The following is a 20904-nucleotide window of genomic DNA, read 5'->3' on the forward strand; positions in this document are numbered from 1 at the left end:
AGCGGAGATCCCGCGTGCTTGCGCCGCAGGGTAGTAGATGATCCGCAGCAGCGGTGAGATTGTTGGGACTATGCAGCTTTGGCATGTGCATGATAAATGCCGACTACCGGTATAAGAACCTTGATTAACTACCTCTACGTATGCAACGCTGCTTGTAACACTAACTCGACAATTGTTCGCTCTTCTAATTCCTCTCATATCTCCCGCTTGAATTAAGCCAACGATATTATTGTTGAAATATTGTTGTGATGTGGACCACATGGATATGATCTTGGTCTCGAAGCTATGACCATGAGCTTGGCAGTTCGCCCCCTATCATATAGCCGTCCCAACGCGATCATCGCATGAGACGTACGATTCTCGAGTAACGTGGTCGCCCGGAGCATGTGTCAAATATGACGGCGATGTCCCCCGACTACTGATGCTATATATTTTGTCATATGTGATATTGAAAGTCTGGCTAACATGAATGGCGTCTTTGGATTCGGAGGCCCGGGAAGATCGGGAAGATCTGGAACTAAATAAGCTCTTGCTGGAACTAACGGCGGGTTCCCATATCAATTTCCTAAAGAGGAACTGGATCGTTGGTAGACAAGCGGCGAAGACCCCAACGCCGCATTCGACCATACCCCAGTACATGCAAGCCGTTACTCCGACTACAGCAGAGTATGTCAATATCTATAGATGAAGGAGGTTATCAACGGGGAGGTGCTTACGGATGTTATCGTCGGTAATATCGAAATTGCCTACGAAACTTCCAGCCATCATGATGAATCTTATCAAGGATACCACGACAGTGCTACTAAACGTTAGCTTGAATAATGGATCAAATTGGATATTCAGACGACTTACACCCCTCCAAGAAGGAACATCAAGCAAACACTAATCTTCTTCGAGGTAGACAGATTCAATCTTAAAACCTATGCGACAGGTCAACCCCAGCCTTAGCCAACTTATATCACAGGGAAACTCACCAATGGAACAGGTATGAAGATTATGAATAAGTCCGTGATGAAGTCGGTAATGCAGAGTATAAGAACTAAATGGAGGGTATAGGAGCACCGCGTCAGGAATTCTGTCTCAGAACTCCAGATCCTCGAGAAATCGTGACCGCACTCGAAGAGAAACGCGAAGAAGAACGCGACACACCACGCCGCTACAAAGACGATGAATCCTATGAGGATTTTGTTGATGACGCTACTTTTCTGGATCGCGAAGACGCGCATGTAGAAGAACAGGAAGCTCGCCTTCATACACGCCAGTGCTATGGGAAGCATGAGGAGGTATGCCCATTCGATCTACACATCCTCTCGTTAGAGACTATCATCCTTTCTTAGTCGATGTATGCCTTACCTGCGATTTGAGTATCAACTGCGGTGTGACTAGGTTGGAAGTGCTTCCTTTATAGCCATCTGGTACTTCAATGCGATACCCAAGCCCCTTTTTCGAGACAGCGTAAACTTCAGCGATACCAACTCCTGTAGTGACCACCTGCACACAGAAAGTCAGTATTGGAGTAAGACTAAGTCTTGCATTGCGAGGGATTCTAGTACCGTAGCGGGTATCAACAACCAGTCATCAGCCTTGGGAGGTTGCCTTTGGATCTTTCGAGCCCAGAATCGCAATGCAACAGAAACAATGTCGACCACCGACAATGCTACGGCGGCCGCGACGACATGTTCCGGACGCATATAGTAGGCTGTATCATCGCGAGCCATGGTGAACAAGACCTTGTTTTTTGGCTGGCAACTAGGTGTATAAGAAATTGAGTGATAATCCTATAACTGAGAAAATGAGAGATATGCCAAGATTTAACTCAAGCCTCGGAAGGAAAAGGGGAGAAGGTGAGTCTGGCCTCATCGCTCCGGAGTAACAGAGTAACAGAGTCACATGCATATCTACTGCCGGCAGACAGTATATATGAGAAACCTTCAAAGGGTCGAAGGGTGTATCAATGCTCCCTAATTCCCTACTTCTGTAGGCATCCCAGCCGCTAACTGGCACGTATTCTTCGGTCGGACAAGAATTGCTGCACCTACATATTGTCTTCCCAGGTAGTAGGGAAGATTGCAGCTTAACGACGTTCCACAGGCTCGAGGATCGTCCAGTTAAAGAATAGTCTTAACTGTCAGGGTGATATTGGGCTGATTTGGACCAATGCTGTCCTTCGTGGTCATGACAATGCATTGTCTCATATTACACGACTACAAAGGACAACGCCACTGAAGATCGAGATCAGTCCTTTTTGGTTATACACAGATAACGCAGGCGGTTGTTCGCTTCGGGGCGGGACCGAAAGTCATGACTGAAATCCTTCGCGAGTTGGGATGGGGCGGTGCTGACCACTGAAAAAGCTGCACTTCGCAGTCAGTTCTGCAGGCTCTAAGATATTTTACACTTGTGTAGCGCACTTGACATGCCCAGGCTCAGCGATTGGACGCCTGTTTATTGGGGGCGGCAGACCTGTCACTGTTAACAGTACCCTACAATCCTTCCTGTCCCAATTCAGAACAGCACAATATAAGCCGTAAGTACCTAGTGACTGGTCAGCCCTATGTAGTAGGTATCATATCTACCTTGCTTACCTACACCTATTAATAATTCCTAGCATTATCTAAGTCAACCCCAGAGCCTGCAGGGAACACATGCCTTAATAATCGCATGTCTCATGGTTAGTATTAAGCTAATTCTTGTGTTGCGAAGCATGAGACTTATCTCATGATGCATATTAACTTTAATAGCGAGCTACTCTATCAGAGACCACTTTGTGCATCGCAACTGTGCGGCCTTTAGACACTGATTTTTCTTTTCTATAAATGGCCCACCCCCTATCGTTGCTTACTAGGCCCTCAAGCACCAAGACATCAACTCCTGTGACTTGTTGCTCGCCTAAAGATCAGAACCCCTATATTTTGCAGTGGTGTTGAGTGGTCAAGTTTTCTTTTATAGACCTTACTACGCATGTATTAAACCGGTCGGAGGTCTAGTCGGATCCGAGTTCGACTCGTCGGAGACCAATTGGTGGCTGGCCCTGACGCGGTAAGCAGGAGTACCCTCAAGCTGGAGCGGCTCCGTATTAGCATTGCGGCGGGCGCGGTGACGAGCAGGTCAATTGTCTGCCTACCTATGTTTACCTCAACACATTGTCGTGACACAAAATGCTGGGGCCGTATTAGTTTATAAGGCACGCTAAAAATGGAACGTTATCCATATTACTAACCATACGTCTTATTGAAGACCTGAAGACGTTTCCATACGGGCCTGGTGCAGCTGGTACTACCGTTTGCTAAGTAGGCACCTCATGAATCTAGACCTTTTCGCCCATCAAATCACAGCCAGGGGAATAAAATATCTTTAACTTAAAATCCCCTACTATCAACAAACCATGCGGTTAGCCATCTCGATGACATCTTATACAGCCCATGTGTGTGGCTAGAATACTTGGAAATTCCCTGTTTCGTCCTCTTTTGGGAAAATTGGCCAATCAGCTCCCAGATATCAGCCACCAATGACGTAGGCGGCCGCCACGCCTGATCTTGTAACACGTTGGGTACCATGATCACTTACGTAGGTATTCGTAGCATTGATAGTGTGAATTGAATAGCTATATTGCATGTTCCTTATGCTCTGATATCTACTATTTATCTCCTTTTTTACCTACCTATTATCGCTCAGCCATCCAGACATTCCACCCTCACTCCTAACTCACCGAATCCCTAGACGGAAAATAAATACAATAAACCAACATGGAATGGGCAAAGCAGAAGTACAACGAGCAATACGAGGTCTGGATGCCCTGGATCGAAGACTGCTTCTTAAAGTACTTCACCAAAGACAACAAGGCTAGCTATTCGACAAAAGGTAAGGCTCCCATCCCCCATCTCCACCTCATACATCAAAACGATTCTAATCAAGTTACATTGCAATAGAGCAACTAGACAAGGCGAAGGTGACCGGCATAGATCAAGTCGACACTCTCCAAGACGGGGTCCACAACGTAGCCGCCGGGCAAGTGGGGCAGGGCGGCCTACTACAGCCGGTCGGTGATCTCGTCTCGAATGAAGGTATCAACCGAGCCGAACGTCAAGGAAAGGACGACCAGGGCGGATATCTACCCTCTTCTGTACCCGGAATTCCCGGACTTTCCGGATTGATGAAGTAGGATAATACTCCTTTATCACGAAAGTTTTTCGACGGGGCAACACAACACGTACCAAGCATCAATGACATATGGCACGGTATACGGGGAGTCAATAACGACCACTAAGAGAATGATTAGTAATACTCAATTGATTGAAGGATTGAACCGTTGGGATATGAGAGGGAGTTCCATTGACGTGTCACTTCGCTGCTTGAATTTATACTCTTTTAGTATGATTTAACTTTGACCTTGAGGACGGAATGGAGATCAGACAGCTATCGTGCCCGTTCTTTCAGAAGATCGTGAGTTTATCATGAATGCATTATAAATAAATTCACACTTAAAAAGCAACAGCTTGTAGATGGTTTCGAAATTCTAAGTCTCCGTCTTTAATATTGTCCTTAAAAGTGCGAAGAAATGAAAAACATGATATCCACGACTCTAGGTAGAATCTAAATGCGAACGAGATGCTAGTATCTAAAATGGGCGCTCAAAATAAACAAGGCGCTTCTATTCTAGGTTCGGGATTCGACAGCTGCTTTGAGGGCTAATTGTCATGATCAGCGACATGTTTAAAGAAAGTGACAGGGGATAAAGTCGCTTACCATCGCAAGTAGTTTTAGCATCACCGAACAACATCTTCGTTCCAGGCATGTAGAACATGGGGTTAGGAACATCAGCTAGGTAGTTCATCGTCAGCATTTCGGGTTCAAGTGAATCGCATCATCAGGCTCTGCTTACCATAACCACTGGCCATTCCGCGTTTCATCACTACCACCTGTTTGCTCTTCCAAGCATGAAGGACAGGCATTCCCGCAATTGGACTACCTGGTTCCAGCGCAAGAGGGTTGACGATGTCATTAGCACCTATGACCAAGACCACATCTGTTTCGCTAAAATCGTCGTTGATCTCGTCCATTTCAAGCACGATATCGTAGGGTACACTTGCTTCCGCTAATAGAACATTGCACTGTCCCGGCATTCGACCTGCGACAGGGTGAATGGCAAAGCGAACGTTGACCCCTTTTGCGCGCAACGTCTTCGTTATCTCGCTAATAGCATATTGAGCCTTTGCGACCGCCATACCATAGCCGACGACTATAATCACGTTTTCGGCGTTCATAAGTGCGTCTGCTGTGTCTGCAACATTTGTCTGGGTTACCGACCCTTCGATCTTGTAATCTGTCGTCGCAGGTGCAGATATACCGCCGAAGAGTACGTTTGTAAGAGACCTATTCATTGCCACGCACATTATGTAAGAAAGTACGGAGCCGCTGACTCCAATCAGCGCGCCGACCGTGGTTAGAAGGGGGTTTTCGAGCATGAAGCCTTCGGCAACCAGGGCAAAGCCACTGTACGCGTTGAGAACTGTGATAACGACCGGCATGTCTGCCCCGCCAATCGCGGACGTAGTTGTAAACCCTTTAGCGAATGATAGTATTGTATTTGCGCTAAGTGCCACGGCAGCAATCATAGGTGAGCCAGGAGCCATCGTAACAAAGGCACCCATCGTCCCAATATTAGCAGCAAGCATGCCAGAGTTAATAAGATGACGACCCTTAAGGATTAATGGTTTCGAAGACAACTTCCCTGCTAATTTCATGAATGCGACGATGGATCCAGTAAACGTGATACCGCCAATCATCACCCCAAGGTAAGCCGTGACGAGGTGTAAAGTCGAGATATGATCAAGGCCTCCCATGACGCTACCGATGCTAGTCAGTACTGCAGCCAGACCAACGACGGAATGGAGCGCTGCGACAGTTTGAGGAAGGTCTGTGGGCGTGATGCGTTTGCCGATAACAAACCCGAGAATGCTCCCGATAGTAGCAAGGAACCCGAATTGAGTCAGTACTTCGGGACTAAACCCAACGGCTAGTAGAGAAGCGAGGACACCTGAACCAACACCGAGGATTCCAAGTAGGTTACCCGTTCTTGCTGTAGCCTGAGAAGCCAAACCTGATAAGGAGCTTATGCAGAGAATCGAGCTGACCATGTACCCTGCTTGAACAAGTCCTGCAGCACCGGTTGAGGCCGCTGCGACATATCCACCAGCAAATAGCACACCAGGAACAGCATATAGCCATGGATATTCCGGTAAATCAGTTGGCCCTACTTTCAGTCAGTTTCCAATTCCTTTACGCCCAAGAGTTACATACGCCTAAACATGTCAAGCATTCTCTTCGTGATCACGAAGCCACCGGAAACGTTGACGAAAGCAAGAAGCACAGATGCAGCACCGAGAGCTTGTGGGATGGTTTCAGGGAGATATCCACCACCCAAAATGAAGCAACCGCCTATACCAACCATACCTATGTAGACATATTAGTTACTTCGTATAAGTCATATGTACTATTAATTAAGTCACTTACCAGATATAGCATTGGTGACACTCATTAACGGCGAATGTAGAGCCGGGTTCACGCCCCACACAACACGGTAGCCGATCAGAGAAGCCAGTGCGAAAGTAAAGGCTTCACCCATGAAAATTGGACCTGTAAACTTGCCGAGAGCAAGAGCACCACCCATACCAGCAGTCACGGTGGCTACCTCGCGAGAAGTTTTTTGAAAAGGAGTCAGCGCAACGACCTCTTCCTCTGGCTTAGTAGTCGCTTTGGGTGCCGGAGCTGGCGGTGGAGCTGGGCGAGGCGCGGGCGGCAAGATATTTCCGTTCTGAGTAACAATGGCGCCTCGAACAACTTCATCGCTCAAGTCGATACCGAATGACTTGTCTTGAGGGGCCATTGATAGGAGGAACTTCACAATGTTATTCGAATACAAAGTTGACGATTGCGTAGGTAGCCTAGACGGCAAGTCGGTGTAACCTATAATATCATGAGTATAATTCAATAGTAAGACTAGAAAGTGAAACCCTACCAATGATTTTCACATCTTTATACGTCACCAGTTTGCCAGCTTCGGTCACCTCGCAGTTGCCTCCGGCTTCAGCAGCCAAGTCTACCACGATAGAGCCAGGCTTCATGACTTCGACCATTGCCTTGGTAATCAGTTTTGGAGCGCGCTTTCCGGGAATAAGAGCTGTTGTGATGATTATATCGACGTCCCTAGCCTGCTCAGTGAACAGTTTCATCTCGGCAGCGATAAATTCGGGTGACATTTCTTTGGCATAGCCCCCAGCACCTGAGCCATCTTCCTGAATATCGACCTCGATAAATTCTGCACCAAGCGATTGAACTTGCTCTCTTGCAGCAGAACGCGTATCAAAACCACGGACAATTGCGCCCATCCTGCGTGCTGTAGCAATTGCACTCAAACCAGCAACGCCAGCGCCAATGACGAGAACTTTGCAAGGCGGGATTTTCCCAGCCGCTGTGACTTGACCGGTTAAGAAACGACCAAAGTTATTCGACGCTTCCAGGACCGCTTTATAACCAGCGATGTTTGCCATCGAGCTGAGCGCATCGAAGACTTGGGCACGAGAAATTCGCGGGATCATGTCCATGGCAAAGGAAGTCGCTTTTCGAGTTGCGAGACGCTCTACAATGTCCTTGTTCTGGGCTGGTTGGAGCATTGAGATTATCGTTGCGCCTTCTTTAAGACGGTCAATCTCTTTGACATTGGGTCCTCGAACTTTCAGCACAATATCAGCTTGACTCCAAACTCGATCCGTGTCGACTAGGGTGGCGCCGGCCTTCTCGTAAGCTTCATCCGGGAAGTCGGCTAGCGCACCAGCACCACGTTCGACTAAGACATTACCGAACCCTTTCTTCTTCAGAAGCGCGACATTTTGAGGAGTGATTGCCACCCGCCGCTCATTAACGAATGTCTCCCGCGGTACACCTACGGTAAGACCCGAGTAGGGTACAGAAGACGGCTCGACGACGGTCGAGTAAGCTGTCACAGGAATGCTTCGCCTTGATATATTGTTGCGCCTCTCAAATGGTTCCTTCGGGAGGGCGGGCAAGACGGTAGGCTGCTTCGCGCGTGTGCTATTCCATTGTCGCCGACCGCACACAACAGCAAGAGCCCCGCTAGGTTGCGCACTACAGTCTATGCATGGCGTTTTCTTAGCACCTATTATCTCTAAGAAATCAAATTGAGGCGCGTAAAGGCCTCCATTCGGATTTCATGCATTGCGACGAACCTAAGAGACGCGATACCGCATGGCGAGAGAAACCTCCTGTCGCACGCGAAGAAGCATACTTTGCGACCAGCGCTGGCCACCGGGACACCATATTGACAAGAAACAACAATCGTCTGCCATGCAGCGAAAGACTCAGAGCTTCATTCGTCGTTCTTCATTCGTAGTACCTGCCCCCAACAGACTCATGAGATAGCTCACATATTACTGGGGGGGAGAAGAAAGGAGAGGGTTGAAATGTCGTAAGAGGCGGAAAGACGACACCACGATCAAAGAACGATGGAGAGTGTACAGACTAAAGACGGATAAGAGCGGGAACTGGGAGGTCATAGAACAAATAAAAAATAAAAATACCCAGAAAGCCCGGTTGACAGATCCTAGTGAGTAGTAGTCACACGTTAGGTTCGATACAATGGCACGGTTGACGCCCGAGGCTCCCTTTCGATACTCCACTCTGGTCAACTGGCACATTTGACTTGCCATCTTTGCCATCTTTGCCATCCCTCTCCCCGCTTCTGAGCACGGCTGGCTGGACTGGCCCCTGGATGGCTGCAGACTGCAGTAGTTAACCTAGTGGCTCGGATCATCTGGTCATTTAGCGAAACCAGCCGCTCCAATCGAGGAGTCCAGGTTCTTCGATCTGAAATAGAAATATAGCCGATAGCAATGCGCATCGCACGGCGCGTGAATAGGGGAGAATGTGTTGATTCTGCCTAAGTCGTTGGGAATAATTGGGAGCGTAGGACAAAGGTGACGCAAGTTTAGGAGCTAGGCGACTTGTGAGAGGTGAGCGCGGAAGACGATCAAGCATGGGTCCCGCAATGGATTTCCATTATTGGAAAGTGGGGTTAGTCTCATGGCAGGCTATGCGGAGAGTGTGGATTTGCGGGCACCAATCAGCAAAGACTGAGGCAGTTCTGTTAAAGTTACATAGTACCTCCTAGCCACGGTAGAAGAATAAGTTCCTGCTATGTATTGAAATTCCATTCCATCGTATGATATCATACTATTTCTTGAAGTCAGTCACAAAGCTAATTATTAATAGAATTAACATTGAAAATTCCATCTCTAGGCTCTAATAGTCGTGTTTCGTGTCAACTAAATTTCACACATATTAACATTCCTGCTAGGTACCTACTACACATTCAAGCTAATTCCGTCTTAAACAACAATAGTCAATATTTTCACTGACCTGGATGGACTTATTGGGCAGTTAAATCGCACGCGCGCACCGAGGCAACGTTGCAACTAACATTGTAACCATTCACATGGTACCAATAACTAGTAGAGTTCAAGGTGCCGTGTCCGAGTCTTCCCGGTTAGAGATACACAAGTTTTTGTGCCAGACAAGCAAACCTCATTGATGATCCGACGAACTTGGCAAACTGGCGAATTATACGTATTACTAACCAATGGTATTTAAACCAATAGCATGGTCGAAAAGTCGATACTATCCCCAAGCCACCAAGCCTGTCTAATCTCAATTCACAGTATTCGCATACCACAAGTACCTAACTCATTAACTTAACCTAATTCATGAATATTATCACTTCAACGAAATGATCCTCACGAAATATATGGCTTGATCTGTTCATCACACCAATCCCAAAACTTCTCTGCTGTGCCATTTCCACCTTCTGCCTCGGTCTTCGTTGCTTCCACCAAGTCCTTTCGAATCGGCAAGATACGTCCGAAGGGAACCACTATTAGTAAGTATTATTTATTAATCTCTATACTTCATAAAGGTCTTTACGGAGGAAACACCAAGAAGAATACCTACCCCAACTTCCGCTCTTTTCAAGCGTAACCTCGGGCGACAAGCCAGCATAGAGGAGCGTGTACGCGCCATTGATGGGAGGATAGGTTACAAGGTTTACGAAAATCCTCATCAGACCCTTCATGTCTCGGTATAGTTCCGAGGCAAGGTTTCCGGGGTTCAGCGGAATACTGATGACACCGTCCGCCCTATATCGCTTGGCAAATTCGACGCCATGAAGCCAGTTTCCTGCTTTGCTGATGCCGTATTTCTCGAGATACGGCCTGTCCTTTTTCTGGTAGTCGAGATTGCTCATGTCGACACCGACTGATTTCTCGCCAAGGATCTCCGTACCCGACGATGAGACCCAAATTACGCGAGAAGATCCCTCTTTCTTAGATGTTGAGACGAGGATGGGAGTCAAGAGTTTCGTGAATGCGAACGTCCCGATTGCGTTTACGCCGAGATGGTATTCGTATCCTTGTGGTGTCTTGCTCGGTTCGGGGAGCGGATTTTGTACTCCGGCATTGTTGAACAAGACATCAAGTCTTGTTTCTTTCGCGAGGTACTCGTCCGCTGATGCTTTGATCGTGGTTAAATCGCTGAGATCCAACTTCAGGAAGACTAGGCCCCCTTTCGAAGTTGGGAAGGAGTTGCTAATTTCTTCGATCGCCCTGTTCGCCTTATCTTGGGAGCGTGCTGCGATATAGACTTTCGCATTCTTGGAGTAAAGAATCCGGGCTAGTTCCTTGCCGACGCCGGTATTCGATCCAGTGACAATATAAACCTGACAAAAAAACCTGTGAGTATTTGGCTTTACGTTAGATCTATTTGTTGTCGGTGCCACCCACTTTTCCACTAAGATCAGGTAAATTATTCTCTGTGAACTTCGGCTTCGGAGGGAATGCCTGGGTTAAGGTGCTTGAGAATTGAGCCCCCATTGTGTTGAATATTGACGTAGACTCCTTAAAACAGAGGGAATAGAAGGTAGAGTAAGACTACCTTGGAAAGGTTGGTTCGTAATACACGAAATTGTTCATTTTTAATCCATATATTTATTGAAGGAATCTTCCAAGCCTTTTTATTTTTTATTGAACGGATATAATTATAGGCATACCTTGAGTACATATCTCTTATCATCAACCCTAGAAGCTGAAAAGTCATCTCCAAGAGAGCGGACGATTAAAGAATCCGCAAGTAATTGAACCTGACCAATCACACTTCAAAATTTCCGAGCTAGCCAATAGGAATACAAGACGCCCGAGCTATGAGAAGCCCCGGCCGTGATTATTTTTCGGGGACCCGGGCGACTCCGTAAGTACCGCCCCTTTTCAAATTTCCTTCGGACTTAAAACTTTTATCTTGTATCATAGACACTAAAACTAAGCTGTGACGTAAGTTTCCATCTACTAAATGTGAGGAATGCAGCGTACCTCCATACATCCTGCTTTAGATGCTTAAATCCAGTAATTCCGTGGATGCGCAGGTTGATTATACGAAAAAGGGAATTGGTAGTTCACTTCACGGTTGTTGGGGTGTGAAGACTTGGCTCCATAAAAGGGGCTAAAAAGGTTGAACTCCTAGGCCGTAATATTTGATTAAACTGAACACCATAGACTTTCAAATCATAATAAAATCTCTGTTACATCAATTATTATATCGCGAACAAAGCATTTTACCTTTCCACTAATGGAAGATTGCCGAAAACATTGAAGGATAGGACTTTGGAATAAATGGGGCATGTATTAGGTAATGGCACTACTAGACAGCGGACTTCGTATCCCCTGGATTACCTCATCCCTATCCGCCCAAGCCATAGTGCATGTAAGTTGCCTAAATGGGCAGACTAAGGGGTAGACTGGACTACGATGCTAGGTATCCTTACTCAGTTAACTCACCAGGAAAACATCTGACCAATTATAAATGTGATTAGTAAGTTTCGCAGTGTAACCCCTTTGTTAATGAACTACGCAACAACGAACATTCAATTTGGTATACTATACGACTAAGTACAAAGAAATGCACGGCTAGGTGCATGCCTACCAATATCAATCAGTGTTATCGTTTTAATACAATCTGATTGCTTGGAATAACCCATCGTTTATATATATCATAGTAGACAGCACCCTGACCTTAGTGGGAGCATATGGAAACTACTGGTACCCAGAAACCTACACGAACTATGAAATTCATCTACAAGTTCCTGATATTGCTCTGGGTCTGGCTAAAGCTGGCTCGGGCATAAGCAATACAGAATGTGTAATTGGTTAGCTCTGGAGGTTTGTTGCGTAGGATCTAATCACCCCGTCCCGTTCTCACTCAAAGCATTGGCCGCCATGGTGCTCTGCGACAAGGTAGAATTAAGCCTTCAATTAGAACAAGATGATGGCCGCTCGCCAAGGCTTTCGCCGTTACAACACGGGTCCCAGTGTTCAAAGTTCGACCCCTTGTATGTGCGAATGGAACGTATCTACTGGTCAAGTTGTGACGCTTGTTGTAGAGCGGCAGCAGCAGTGACCGAAGACTTCGATGAGGATGACCTAATCATGGCTATCGAGTTCAACCGTCTACTTCGCAAGGAACTCGCCGAGGCGCTTCACCGAAGACCGTACGCGGAACTTGTTCGAGCCTTCCCTACTGAATTCAAAATTGAACAACGCTTCATGCTGAGCGGCTGTCGGTGGATCGAAGCGCCTCAGCCTACTAGAAAAGACGCCCTAGGTCCCAACCCGCCATTGGATTCCGAATTTGAAGGTCTGAAATGGTGGTACGACCAGGGGATGGGTGGAGATGTAGATAACGAGATTTGCGAAAGATTTTATGCCTTGACCCAACCAAAGGATCCCATGACACAGAATATTCTGAACTGGATGGAATGGTTACCTTCAGACCCAGACCAGTTCTCTGTGGTAGACAACAGAACTTTATCAAATGTATCTGTTGCGACGTCTTGGGAAGATAGGCAATCTATCTCTGAATCATATATAATTCGTTATCTACCTCCTTCGGAGTCCCCGGGCCACTCCTCGGAACATTCAGATTAGAATTTGATCTCACCATAAAGCCAGCATCAAAACTACACAGAATTTGCTGTTTGATAGTTAATATTAATTAGCCTGTTTCAGTAGCTCATGAGAAATACCACGATTTTAGATATGTGCAAAGTTTTATAGATAATGAATGTATACCCATGCTATATACAACTTTACCCTCTTCGACCTCTAAATAGTGAAATCAAAACAATTAGTAGGCTCTTGAGAAGTGACTATAAAGACCACCGCAACTGAAAGCACAGCTTTCTCTCTTGGGAGTTAGTCTAGTAGGAATGTGCGTGGTTTAACGAATGTGATAAGCCCCTTTTCCTACATAGCTATACGAGAGTTCTCAAAAACAACCCTCTATTGCTAAACCAAGTGACTTGTTAGTATGCGTGTATATTCAATGGCCGTGGATAAGGCTTACGTCGAAACAGACGTAGGTAGGTACTCCTACAAGCATGGCTATTACCATCGGTGTAGAGGACGTAGCTGTCGCCATAGAAGCAGTTGAACACGTAGAAGCCGCTATTGCCAGTTCTATCCCGTAGAAGGATAATTATGCCACACAATCGTAGAAGCCGAACCGCATCACATCCCTTTCAGTAGTATTCAAATGCGTCTTCCATTCCTAAGTAGCAACCGCCGGCGTGAGTTTGGAAGCGTGAGGAACTATTGACCCTGAATCTACACAACCTATCCTACTGAGGTTCAAGAAGAAAATTAGATCTTTAGGATTCTAAATAGTGAGGGTTATAACGATATGGACCCAGTGGATGTGGAATCAACGACGTTGTTGTATCAAGAGCTTCAAACCGCTCTGGCCTACCTAAATAGGACCATGGTAGGTATCCATGTTGACCGAGCGCCTTTTCTAGATACGTTGCCCTAGAGCTAGCTACCTACGTTGATAGGTCTTTTGATGGGCCTAACATAGATCTAACCAGTCTTTTCATGAGTGGCTATCTAATAGGTTAGGCTTCTGACAGGGCTCTGAAGTTCAAGTCGATGCCCGGACTATATCTTAACCAGTATGGTACATATCTAGAGACAAGATTGAGTCTTCGTTATCAAGTTCCTTTCACATTAAATAGGTATGTACTAGGTAGGTATCTAGATAGAGCAATAACTCTCAAGATCTATAATATCATGAACTCATGAGTCCCGCTATGCTATCCGAACTCCTTGAATGCGGCATGCGTTCGCCCATCCGATAAATCGAATCCCTTCATAATAGCACATTACCATTAATGTCGCGCCCAGTAGACGGTCGACATGCCTTCCGCCCAATATCCCCCATTTCACCTCCCATGAGTGCTTAGCAGGCAGTATACACTCCCCAGTCCTTTAAGCAGGAACAACACAATCAACCTCCTGCACAAAGTCATGCGTCCACTCGCTACCCTCCGGCAGCGTATTCAGCTCCGCGCACAGGGGCACGAACTCGATCCCCACACACCCATCCGGCAGCGTCTCGCCTTCATACACGTACTTAACCATCGTCAAGTTCGCCCTCACATACCCGTTAAACCGATTACACACAGCGTAATTCCCCGCGGCAAGACCCCCTAACGTAACCTCACCACCATCCGTAACCAAACCCAGCCCATTCGACCCCCCTCCAACATCAATCTCAACATCGTGCTCGCCAGGATACGTCGCATCGCTGCTATTCTGGTCCTGCACCTTGATGCCCCACGGGTACGCGGTACCCAAGTCATTGAGCACATCGACGTATCCCTCGGCCGCCGTGCCGTTGGTGTAGAACGGCGTGTCGCCCGACACGTTGCGCCCCCCCGCGACCGCGACGTTGAGGCCCGCGCCCACGTGGATCGTGCCGATGTACGTGCCCGCGATCGACGGCTCGAGATCCTTGGTCGGGTCCAGCAGCTGGATCTGCAGCTGGTACGCCTTGGCCCGCGAGAGCTGTTGCGCGGTTTGCGGGACCGGGGTGGCTCCCGCGAGGGCGAGGAGGGTTAGGCTGGTGAGGAGTGAAGTGAGCATCTTTTTTTTTTTGCTTTCTTTTACTATTGTATGGGGATGAGATGATCGGTAATGGCGATTGCTAATGGCGATGATGCGGCGTAATTGGCAGGTAGGTAGGTAGGTGCAGATTTGATATCTGGGGTATTAGATATTAAATAACTATCAATTATGTAGGTAGTAGGTATGTAGGTCTTAGTAAAGTAAGTCCTTGACGGTTTAGATTGATTCAATAAGTACGGTATGAATCTCTTTGTCATTCGTCGGGCGACCAAGACTTTATATCCCTCTTCACGGTCGCAGCTCGAGCGCTCGCGTGGCGGACGCCCGTCGCGAGGCCGCAGACCGCGATGTGATGGCGATACCGAATCGCCGTTCTACTAGTTCTACGTGATTCTTTAAGGAAGCGAAGTATGCACACATCGTGAGCCTTACGAGGTCCCGCCCGTGAACACGAAGAGGTAGGGATTGTCAGCGGCTGGCAATGATCAATTACTAGCTAGATCTCAAGGTGGTCGGCAGATGCAGGCCGGATACCTAAGCGCTGATTGGGTAATATTACGTTGGAGAATCTAGACACCAGCGTCTTAGAGGCTGAGTCCTACATCACGAGAATCATCCTGTCCGTGCCGCTAGACAGCAGCAGAAGTAGTAGGCTAATCCTATTAGAGCCACATCGCCCAATTGGGAAGTAAGTGCCTTAAAATAGGATGCTGATGTGATACGTCAAAAAAGTCATCGATCTCTTGCATATTTCTGTCAATTTGTTAGAAACTCTAAGCGAGGGCATTCAAAGACTGGAAGTCATCTAGTACTCGAACTCGCATATCCAATAGATGGCAGAACCATGAATACGGAGATGCTTCAAGTGCTCTTTGAAATACCCCCTTAGATTTCATGAGGCACATGTTCACAGCATTCTAATATCTATCTATATTTGGTAGGGATTCAGAAATATGGGAATAAGCCAAAGCTATGGCTGTGGTATAAATGCCGCTATGAAAAGAAATGCAATTCGACATACATTCATGATGTGACTAACGAGCGATGCTGCAACAGTGAAACTACTACGAATTTCTGCTCGCATTAACCACATGACCTTCCCAAAACAAAGTGAGTGTTTGGGTAAACTCCCACTCTCCGCCCTCTCCACATGTTCAAGTTAAGTGTGTGCTTAATTGTTGATGCAAGGTTTGTCGCAGTGAGCGATGAAGTTGGTCTCGGCGTCGTTGCGACACTTGCCACCACAAGCGCACAGGAGCTCAACCGTAGACGGCTGATCGTTCATGCAGACGAAGACAGCTTCAGAAACATCCGTCTTTGGCTTGCCATTAGCACAGAGCTCTTGCAAGCCGTTGCAGTAAGCCTTGCTAATATCAGTGGAGCCGAAGTCTACTGATGTTAGCAACAATAAATACCCCTAGGTTAATGGTTTCCTTAGTTAGGGTTCGTACTGTGACCGCTCGAGGTAAGCATGTAACCGCAGTAAGTGTATCCTTTGCCGCATTTAGGGCCGCCTGGAGAGCCGCTGGGTGATGGGCCAGGATTGCCGGGAGTCGGAACGGCTCCACCCGGAGAAGGAGACTCGCCTGCCGGTGGAGAAGGCATTGAAGGAGAAGAGCCCGATGGTTCGGCCCGTGGAAGTGGGCCCCTCCAAGCCAGCGTAGAAGCGGCTAGGAGGGTAGAATTAAAAAGAAAGACAGAAATCCTCATATTATAATATGGTATGTGAGGCTGTCATTGTCAATTCTTCGGCAAAACCGAGTATCTTATGATCTATGACCTTTTATAGAGAAATATTCTGAGTGAAATGTACGATTTCAGAGAATAGCTCGGAGTATATTCCTGCAAGAGCAAGTGTCATAGGTGAAAGAGGTGAAAGAGAATTAGATGCTCAAAAATCTCGATACGTCTTGGTGAGACGTCTTCGTGATATGACAGAATACCTTTTTTGGAAATGAGAGGCGAATGTTGAAAGCAGTGGAAACTCACTTAGCTATATAGATACCTCTCTCATGGATGAACTGCCTAATTCATCTCAACATGGTTGCGGTACGTGGAACAAGAGCACAATAAAGTGTGGCCTTGTAGATTTCGGGTCTTCTCAACCACACCCGGATGAAGCATCCGGTCCGTGTCTTGGAACCATAACACCCTACGCTCTTTTACAACTAACCGCACTTTATGGACTAATACTGTCTTCTGTAGAGTACATGGTCGTACATGTACAATTTCAAAGAGACGTATATGGTGTAACGAATGCGGTGAGATCTGTGCTACAGATAGATGTAGTTTTAGAATTCTAGAATTCGAGATAGAAGTTGGACCGTGAGGCTTAAAACGGCAATCGCCGTTTTAGGTATGTAACCGTTCGCGCGGAGCATACTGAGTACGGCTTATCGTAAGGCTCTGGCGTTCGAGTGGATGAATACACGCTAGACTTCGGATGATATCTGAATGGGAAATAGGAGAAAAGTTTAGGAGAATTGTTCAAGACATTCTCGTTGATTCAAAGCTCCTAGACCACCTAGCCAACAATTGTTATTCCATTGACATTGACTCAAGTAGAATGGATGTTGGTGAGGTTTGAAAGATTAAAGTTAAGAGTAACAGCATAGAAGTAATAAATAGGGGGCTAGTAGTTGAAGTGACCGGTAACATACGGCAGGAGCCGACCCGAATTTCGCACTTCGCGCCTGCAGGACCCTGTCCGGTACAGAATACTTGCCCCTGCCCCGCTGTTGATCCCCCTCCAACCCTCCATCAATCCCCTAAATCCGGCTGCCCTGGACCCCGCGGAAAACTTCGTAAATCTGTACACCTTCTTTGAAATTCCAAGTTTGTCCTACGTCGACAACATATAAGTACAAGCGGGGTTGAAATTTGCAATACGTGCCAATTGCAGACTTACGAGAACGAACTCTCTACTTAAACTCCTGTCAACCACCCCAGACCGGTCTATCTTTCACCAGCACTCCCGAGTATCGCACCTAGTCACGACGACCACCACATTTACACAGCCACAAACACACAATGTCGACCACCGGTACGCAACCCGCGACGTCAGACGCGCCGAGGACCGTGCTCCGCGTCGGCACTCGCAAGTCGGCGCTCGCGCTGATCCAGGCGGAATACGTGGTGTCGGCGCTGCGCGCGCTGCACCCTCACGTCGACTTCGAGATCAGGGGGATGCACTCGACGGCGGACAAGGACAAGATCACGGCGCTGTACAAGTTCGGCGGCAAGGGGCTGTGGACGAACGAGCTGGAGGCCGAGCTCAAACTGGGCCAGGTCGACTTCATCGTGCACTCGCTCAAGGACATGCCGACCGTGCTGCCGGACGGGTTCGTGCTGGCCTGCGTCACGCCGCGCGAGGACCCGCGCGACGTCGTCGTCGTCAAGAAGGGGCTGGAGGACAGGTACAAGACGCTGGCCGACTTGCCGGCTGGTGCCGTGGTCGGTACGAGTAGCGTGCGACGCATGGCGCAGATCAGACGAAGGTACCCGCATCTGGAGTTCAAGGACATGCGCGGCAACATCGACACTCGTGTCAAAAAGCTGGATGCCGAGGATGGCGAGTTCACGGTGCTGATCCTGGCTGCGGCGGGCTTGTTACGGACGGGGAAGGAGGGCCGTATCACGCAGTACTTGGACAGTACGACGGAGGGCGGCGGCATGCTGCATGCTGTCGGTCAAGGTGGTCTGGGCATCGAGGCGCGCGCGGACGACCAGAAGACGCTGGATTTGCTGAAGGCCTTGGAGGACAACGAAGCTATGTTGGCTTGTGAGGCTGAGCGAAGTGTCATGCGAACGCTGGAGGGTGGATGCAGTATTCCTATCGGTGTTGAGACACAATGGGTAGGAGACAATAAACTGAAATTGGTGGCGACGGTTGTCAACGTCGAAGGCACCGAAGCCGCGGACGCTGAGAAGACTGAGGAGATTAAGACGCGCGAGGAGGCTGTCGCGTTTGGCCTAAAAGTCGCCCAACAGCTGACGGATAACGGCGCCCAGAAGATCCTCGACGTGATAAATGCGGAGCGAGAAGCGAATCAAGACAAAAAGGAGCCGTGGGTACCAGCATAGAAACAGCATATCGCTCTAGAAGAAAACAACACGACATGGAGCTGGGAATAAAGGGGATAAAAGAGAGAAAAATGGTTGGGATGATGCTTTATAGACTTTGCTGGCCATCCATCTAGATACATATTTGCAAGCCTAGCTAGAATCTCCGCGGATGAACTTCGCCATGATGATGAGAATACCCCAAACGAGTTTATGATACAAGGTTGAGCCCGTTCTCCCGTTCGTTGGTTGTTGAATGATTTCCATTTCCGATGAACACCTACCCCTACCCCTTACCCCTCGGCCAAAAAATCTGGACCTTGCTCTACCCCGTACTGCCCGTACCTACTATGCACTTCGTACTCTCAACACTTCATAACACCTCGTAAAAGTTGTCTCGAGTTTAATGTTCCTCGGCGCCGGTGAACGCCTTGTACTCTTCGAGGTCCATGAGAGCCTCAAAGTCCTTGATGCCCTGTTCATTGACGGAGACCTTCGCGATCCAGCCACCACCAGCCGAGTCGTCCTCGGGCACCTGGTTGATGGTGCCGGGCTTCTCCTCCAGAGCAAAATTGATGCCGGTAATCTTGCAGGCGATAGGGGAGTTGATGTCGGCGGCACTTTTAACGGACTCGACGGCGCCGATGGCGTCGCCCGCGCTGACCTCCTTGCCCTCCTCGGGCAGCTCAACATACACGACGTCGCCCAGCTCTTCGGCCGCGTACTCCGAGATGCCGATCACGCCCTCCTTCTTGTTCGTGTTCAGGTCGATCCACTCGTGGTCCTTTGTGTACTTGCGGATCTCTCCTATGGTACGGAGTTTGCGGTTAGAAACTCGGGTATATGTGGGAATAAACAGTTTTGGGGAGAGCGGAAGACGCTGGCGACATCGGAGAGCTTACTTATCGATGAGGCAGAGAATGCTCGCAGCGATGCCGGTTGCCAATTGGATCGTGTGAGGGGCGTTGTCTGTGCTAGTCGAGAGAGTGTCGACGGTCGAGCTGCCCGGAGGCATCGTGCGATTGATGCCATGATTTAGAGTAGAGAGGTGGTGGTGCGGGAGGCGTTAGAGGAGGGAGGATTTTGATAGATGGTAGTTTCGGTGAAGCTTTTCTCTCAAAGCTGTGTGTGTGCGACTGATATCGTATCTATGATACCACTATTCCGTAGATACATGAATTGTTAAGACTGGTACGATTTTCTAGAGCTCGAGGCCGAAAAGTTGCCCGATGAATGGATTCGCACTGTATTTCATTGTGTATTTGGCAGGGAGTTAGACAGTGCGTGTCGTAGGAGCACCCGGCAGAACCCGGTGGCAGGTTTGGCCAATCAGAGAATTTGAATTAGCCCCGCGCCATGATGAAACTCCGGGTGGCATTCAAACTCAATTGATAAGAGACACCATTAGAAGCATATCTAAGGATATCTGCGTCTAGCTTCTATTGGTTAATATACTGACCAATGCCGATTAGGTTTACTTGCATTGATGTAGTGTACGATGTTGCATTTTATGACGGATGTTTATCTAAGAGCCTGCATCAACAACGCAGAGGAAAACAATTTGTCCGGACTGCCAATTATAATAAACAACGTCAACAATGTCTACTTGTCTGCTGACATCAACCTTTTCAGCTTCGTTGATAATCGAATGGTCTGAGACATGTCTATCCATATGTTTCTAGTGGAAGGACTTATCATGTCAAAATCACATAATACTTACATACATACACAAGTACATATGTACTCGTACTGTAGTAATAATGGAAAGTGTTTCGTGTTTCCTATCGCGAAACGTCGTTTACAAGGCTCGCGTCGCGTCCGA

At 47.8% G+C, this 20904-nt stretch overlaps 9 protein-coding genes across 9 annotated transcripts; 3 read left to right on the forward strand and 6 right to left on the reverse strand.

Moving 5' to 3' along the window:
* Positions 1–315: 315 nt before the first annotated feature.
* F4807DRAFT_466157 (uncharacterized protein) lies at positions 316–2048 on the reverse strand (the record flags this gene model as incomplete). Its single annotated transcript, XM_048002353.1, has 6 exons — positions 1554–2048; positions 1354–1491; positions 975–1298; positions 853–920; positions 717–799; positions 316–656 (listed from the first exon to the last, which is right to left on the reverse strand). The coding sequence occupies exons 1-6, from the start codon at positions 1716–1718 to the stop codon at positions 316–318; spliced, it is 1119 nt and encodes a 372-aa protein (XP_047859079.1). The 5' UTR covers positions 1719–2048.
* A 1529-nt stretch (positions 2049–3577) lies between these two features.
* Positions 3578–4387, forward strand: F4807DRAFT_403751 (uncharacterized protein). Its single transcript, XM_047996043.1, has 2 exons — positions 3578–3861; positions 3930–4387. The coding sequence occupies exons 1-2, from the start codon at positions 3747–3749 to the stop codon at positions 4160–4162; spliced, it is 348 nt and encodes a 115-aa protein (XP_047859080.1). The 5' UTR covers positions 3578–3746; the 3' UTR covers positions 4163–4387.
* A 132-nt stretch (positions 4388–4519) lies between these two features.
* F4807DRAFT_1843 (NAD(P) transhydrogenase mitochondrial precursor) lies at positions 4520–8587 on the reverse strand. The gene is made up of 7 exons (XM_047993605.1): positions 8247–8587; positions 7019–8152; positions 6514–6966; positions 6301–6453; positions 4883–6253; positions 4747–4821; positions 4520–4688 (listed from the first exon to the last, which is right to left on the reverse strand). The coding sequence occupies exons 1-7, from the start codon at positions 8335–8337 to the stop codon at positions 4657–4659; spliced, it is 3309 nt and encodes a 1102-aa protein (XP_047859081.1). The 5' UTR covers positions 8338–8587; the 3' UTR covers positions 4520–4656.
* A 759-nt stretch (positions 8588–9346) lies between these two features.
* On the reverse strand, positions 9347–11179 carry F4807DRAFT_1925 (putative short-chain dehydrogenase). Its single transcript, XM_047993705.1, has 4 exons — positions 10851–11179; positions 10024–10786; positions 9446–9946; positions 9347–9369 (listed from the first exon to the last, which is right to left on the reverse strand). Exons 1-3 carry the CDS (start codon positions 10938–10940, stop codon positions 9810–9812), a joined length of 990 nt encoding a protein of 329 aa, XP_047859082.1. The 5' UTR covers positions 10941–11179; the 3' UTR covers positions 9347–9369; positions 9446–9809.
* A 1156-nt stretch (positions 11180–12335) lies between these two features.
* F4807DRAFT_455014 (uncharacterized protein) lies at positions 12336–13043 on the forward strand (the record flags this gene model as incomplete). The annotated part of the gene is made up of 1 exon (XM_048000651.1): positions 12336–13043. The coding sequence occupies one exon, from the start codon at positions 12336–12338 to the stop codon at positions 13041–13043; it is 708 nt and encodes a 235-aa protein (XP_047859083.1).
* A 1053-nt stretch (positions 13044–14096) lies between these two features.
* Positions 14097–15586, reverse strand: F4807DRAFT_403766 (uncharacterized protein). Its single transcript, XM_047996044.1, has one exon. It carries the CDS (start codon positions 15036–15038, stop codon positions 14382–14384), a length of 657 nt encoding a protein of 218 aa, XP_047859084.1. The 5' UTR covers positions 15039–15586; the 3' UTR covers positions 14097–14381.
* A 371-nt stretch (positions 15587–15957) lies between these two features.
* Positions 15958–16881, reverse strand: F4807DRAFT_1931 (uncharacterized protein). The gene is made up of 2 exons (XM_047993712.1): positions 16472–16881; positions 15958–16409 (listed from the first exon to the last, which is right to left on the reverse strand). Exons 1-2 carry the CDS (start codon positions 16728–16730, stop codon positions 16192–16194), a joined length of 477 nt encoding a protein of 158 aa, XP_047859085.1. The 5' UTR covers positions 16731–16881; the 3' UTR covers positions 15958–16191.
* Positions 16882–17948: 1067 nt separating this feature from the next.
* F4807DRAFT_1949 (porphobilinogen deaminase) lies at positions 17949–19295 on the forward strand. The gene has a single exon (XM_047993740.1). The coding sequence runs from the start codon at positions 18051–18053 to the stop codon at positions 19101–19103; it is 1053 nt and encodes a 350-aa protein (XP_047859086.1). The 5' UTR covers positions 17949–18050; the 3' UTR covers positions 19104–19295.
* Positions 19262–20409, reverse strand: F4807DRAFT_1943 (glycine cleavage system H protein-like protein). Its single transcript, XM_047993730.1, has 3 exons — positions 19985–20409; positions 19428–19889; positions 19262–19362 (listed from the first exon to the last, which is right to left on the reverse strand). The coding sequence occupies exons 1-2, from the start codon at positions 20112–20114 to the stop codon at positions 19486–19488; spliced, it is 534 nt and encodes a 177-aa protein (XP_047859087.1). The 5' UTR covers positions 20115–20409; the 3' UTR covers positions 19262–19362; positions 19428–19485.
* Between the last annotated feature and the right edge of the window lie 495 nt (positions 20410–20904).

The sequence above is a fragment of the Annulohypoxylon truncatum genome (assembly GCF_022578515.1).
Source record: "Annulohypoxylon truncatum strain CBS 140777 unplaced genomic scaffold F4807scaffold_1, whole genome shotgun sequence".
In the NCBI taxonomy this organism is placed as follows: domain Eukaryota; kingdom Fungi; phylum Ascomycota; class Sordariomycetes; order Xylariales; family Hypoxylaceae; genus Annulohypoxylon; species Annulohypoxylon truncatum.